General features: G+C 45.4%; 2 protein-coding genes across 3 annotated transcripts; one reads left to right on the top strand and one right to left on the bottom strand.

Annotated features, from left to right (window-relative positions):
- Positions 1 to 378: 378 nt before the first annotated feature.
- Pmar_PMAR012234 (hypothetical protein) lies at positions 379 to 887 on the top strand (the record flags this gene model as incomplete). The annotated part of the gene is made up of 3 exons (XM_002787948.1): positions 379 to 420; positions 501 to 636; positions 730 to 887. 3 exons carry the CDS (start codon positions 379 to 381, stop codon positions 885 to 887), a joined length of 336 nt encoding a protein of 111 aa, XP_002787994.1.
- Positions 888 to 1750: 863 nt separating this feature from the next.
- Pmar_PMAR012233 (hypothetical protein) lies at positions 1751 to 3322 on the bottom strand. 2 transcript variants are annotated; one of them, XM_002787946.1, is made up of 9 exons: positions 3057 to 3322; positions 2913 to 3011; positions 2719 to 2870; positions 2555 to 2672; positions 2403 to 2503; positions 2258 to 2360; positions 2125 to 2208; positions 1968 to 2077; positions 1751 to 1918 (listed from the first exon to the last, which is right to left on the bottom strand). In XM_002787946.1, exons 1-9 carry the CDS (start codon positions 3281 to 3283, stop codon positions 1752 to 1754), a joined length of 1161 nt encoding a protein of 386 aa, XP_002787992.1. In that variant the 5' UTR covers positions 3284 to 3322; the 3' UTR covers position 1751. The 2 variants fall into 2 exon arrangements, with proteins under 2 accessions (XP_002787992.1, XP_002787993.1); XM_002787947.1 differs by lacking the exons at positions 2555 to 2672; positions 2719 to 2870.
- Between the last annotated feature and the right edge of the window lie 241 nt (positions 3323 to 3563).

Raw genomic sequence — 3563 nt, 5'->3', positions numbered from 1 at the left:
CGTCCGAGTCAATGTATTATCCCCGGGGATATTCGCCATAGTTATTCATGAGTGAGAAATCATTATTGCGTTAATCGCGTTGGACAGACATCTCGCTCGCCCGTAGGCCTATGGTGTCTACCTTGAGTTCGCGTGTCACCTTTCCGTCGCCACTTGATTTTCGCAGCCTTGTCAAGAGTTTTTCTCCCTCTACGGTGCAGATGCTCTCTACTTGCCGGCCCCTCACGACCACTTCCTTAAGTGGTGGCGAGTCACCTCTTATGACTAGGCATAGAACGGCTTCCAGTGGTGGGATGTCAAGTTGTACAGGAAAATCTTCTTCCGCTGCCTCAAGCCGTAACACTTTCGTTAAGATTCGTTTGTGCAAGTTCTATGAACATGGTCTTTGCTGGCACGGCGACAATTGCTCCTATGCTCACGGTGAGAAAGAACTAAGGCAGGCTCCGGACCTCCGCAAGACCAAAATATGCCATCAGTTTCGTCTAGGTAAATGTACACAGGGTTCCAACTGCCAGTATGCTCATGGTAGATCGGAACTCCGTTGCACTCGTGAGGTCTATAAGACTTCACTTTGTCGCTTCTGGTTGAAAGGAAAGTGTGGGCCAGCTGTGAACTGTAGACATGCCCATGGGGAAGGTGATCTTCGTTGTGGTCTGAATGAACAGGCTCTTAACCCGAAAGCTCCTCCTATGGTGGTGAAGTCAATTTCTCTATCATCGCCCTCCTCAGATGAAGATAAGACTCTTGAGTCTTATAATGATATGGGGACCGACTCCGATGATATTGATAAGTTGACAGAGAAGCTGTATCATCTCATTGATGAGCTCGCTGGCTGCCCAGAACTCAAACACATGTCTACCTATTTGCGCAACACGCGTACGATGTGATTATGATCTTTTCATGTGACTATAACTTTACCAGTTGTTGATCTATTCGTAGCTCCCCGCTGCGATAGTGATCTCTCCGATATAGTATTTACTGCTGATATGCAGGTGTTATGATGCCATGTCTACTATAGAGTCAATGCATATGTCAGCTTACGAAACGAGCTTGCTCCTCTCCAGTATGCTTCAGCTCCTAGGAGCTTCAATAACAACTACTCTAGGTAACTGTTGGCTGACCGACATTCATTTTTTTTCTGAAACTGTATTTTTTATTCCGTACTACAGTGAACACTCATCTGCTGATGATCATGTTTGGTACATTATATGCCTGACGGTCGATCAGTCACAGCGTGTTCTTGTTATTATCATTATAACGAATTTGATGAGGTTCTTTGACCGAAGGATAGTACGTCAAGTAGACTCCCCGAACAGCATGGCCTGCGTTGCTGTTGATCCACATTACATAATATTTCTGTGCAACAGTATGGTGGTTACGACAGCCGACCTTTTCTCAGCTCGGATGGCTTGTGAGGGTAGTTTTAATGAAGCTGATTTTGTGTTCCGAGTCTTTCATAATAATGTAAAGGTCGGGTCAAGCCCACCGTAGCCTGTACACCTTGATTGAAATAACAACATATGAACTTAAAGTGGCACTTCTGGGAATGACTTGGGAAAGGGTAATGACTTGGTGTAGTTATTTGATAACATCTCGTTGACAAATCCTACCTGAGCCACTCAGGCTGACTGCTCCTCAATTGCGAGTACAGTCCTTGGTGCATTCGCATTGTTGAGATGAATAGTAGCCAACGAATGTGGATACTCTTAACACAACCTACCCCCTGTCTGAGAAACAACTCCCTACTATAACTAATTCCTCTGCTCGGGGGATTCGACTCTCTCATTATGTACAGATTCACCGTTTACAGGTTTCCTCGCCGCTTCCATCCGCAGGTGTATAACGCGAGCAATGACAATTGTCCATATCACAGCCCACGATATACGGATATTACTCGGCATCGACTCGTGGAAAACACCTGACGCCATGAATTCACCAACATCCCACCTGGACCCTATTCCACTCACCTTGACCGAACTTGATACAGAGACCGAGCTCTAGACATTGGATGATCGTACCAACAGCGAGATACAACGGAAAGGTACTCAATTGACCATATAGCAACTTGTAAAGCTCCCTGAAGTGAGCTGAGAATTCGATGACATCTCACGAGTAATCGAGTACGTTGTGCAAGGAGGGCCGAAAAACGCCCAGAAGAATGTCCGGCAAACGAGGATCCAGTGCGACGTTGGCATCCACAACTCGTATCTAAACCGGCAAGGAACATATTAACGATGATGTGTAGAAACCCATGTACTTGATGAAAAAGAGTGTCGTGTCTAGCACTTCGACAAAGATGGTTATAAAGAGGAACAGAAGAAGCTTCCGATGATCGGACCAGCAGCCTCCTCGGGAAAAGCCTGAACGCTAATAAGGAGATATGATACATGAGAAAGGGTTACCCCAATGATATTCCTCCAGTCCAAGTTTGCGAACAACTAGCATGCCTAAACATACCCCTAGAGCGTTGCATCCAAAGACGTCCAGGAGCACTGAATCCCACCTGATCGCAATCATGGAGTAGAACGTATCAAGATAACAATTGGCGCATTACCAACATTCGTAGAAATTAGGCAATAAATGTCTAAAGGAAATCTCGATGAACTCAAAGAGTATAGATAGAAACCAAACTAATGCCGCGCTCCTAATTATAACTGTCTTCCACATCCAGCCTGACACCCACCATCTGACGACAAGCTAAGCACTCCTCGTCACTACCAAGTAAGTGGCAAACGATGAATATATCAATTCTGTCGAGAAAGTTGTGTAGATGGTGGGGATTTTCTGCATCCCAAAGCTCACAGTTGTCCGCGTAGTTCTTCTCGGGCAAGGGCTTGCCCAAGTTCGGGTCCAACCATCCCAAGAATTGGCTGATGGATGGTATGATTAATAAGCTGGGAAGATTCTATTACATTGCATTATCCCTATTATAGTTGATCAAGAGATACAGCAAAAAGCATGAGTAGCACAAGGCGACACCAAGCAGCACTCGCCATACCGCTTTGAAGGGTCTGAGAAGGAGCCTTAGGATTTGGTAAAATTATGGTATGGAGTACTTGGTAAAGACACCATGATCTGGTAGATAGACAACACTTAGTGAGACTATGATGACAGCTGCAATAAGTATCTCTACTTTCCACATAACATCCTCATCAACATTGACAAGGGGTGCTGCCAAGTTGTTGATGACGTGATTCAGCATTGAGTATTGAGCAGCCCTCTCATCTAGTGCAGGAGGGAACGATCTGCTCTCACCGTTTAAGACCCCCGTGGAAACAGCCATGAGTAGTAGAGGGAGTAGAAACAGCCCAAGAGTAAAACTATGTACCCGACCACTCCCTCTTAACGATCAACAGGTGTACTCCAACATTTCATATACGTCATCAGTCCTGATGACATGAGACGCGCTCGCCCACCTTTGGCGCATAATAAAACGCGCTCGCCCAAATATTAATTTCGTTGGATTATCGCTTTGTAGAAAGAGTTGAATCCAACACTATGTCCAGATGTTATTGGATATCATGGAGCAATTGATTCAACATGCGGAGTTTTCGTTGGCTCCT

Source organism: Perkinsus marinus (genome assembly GCF_000006405.1).
Source record: "Perkinsus marinus ATCC 50983 genomic scaffold scf_1104296929080, whole genome shotgun sequence".
Taxonomy (NCBI): domain Eukaryota; phylum Perkinsozoa; order Perkinsida; family Perkinsidae; genus Perkinsus; species Perkinsus marinus.
The sequence above is the reverse complement of the archived record's forward strand: the minus strand, read 5'-3'. Positions and strand labels throughout refer to the sequence as shown.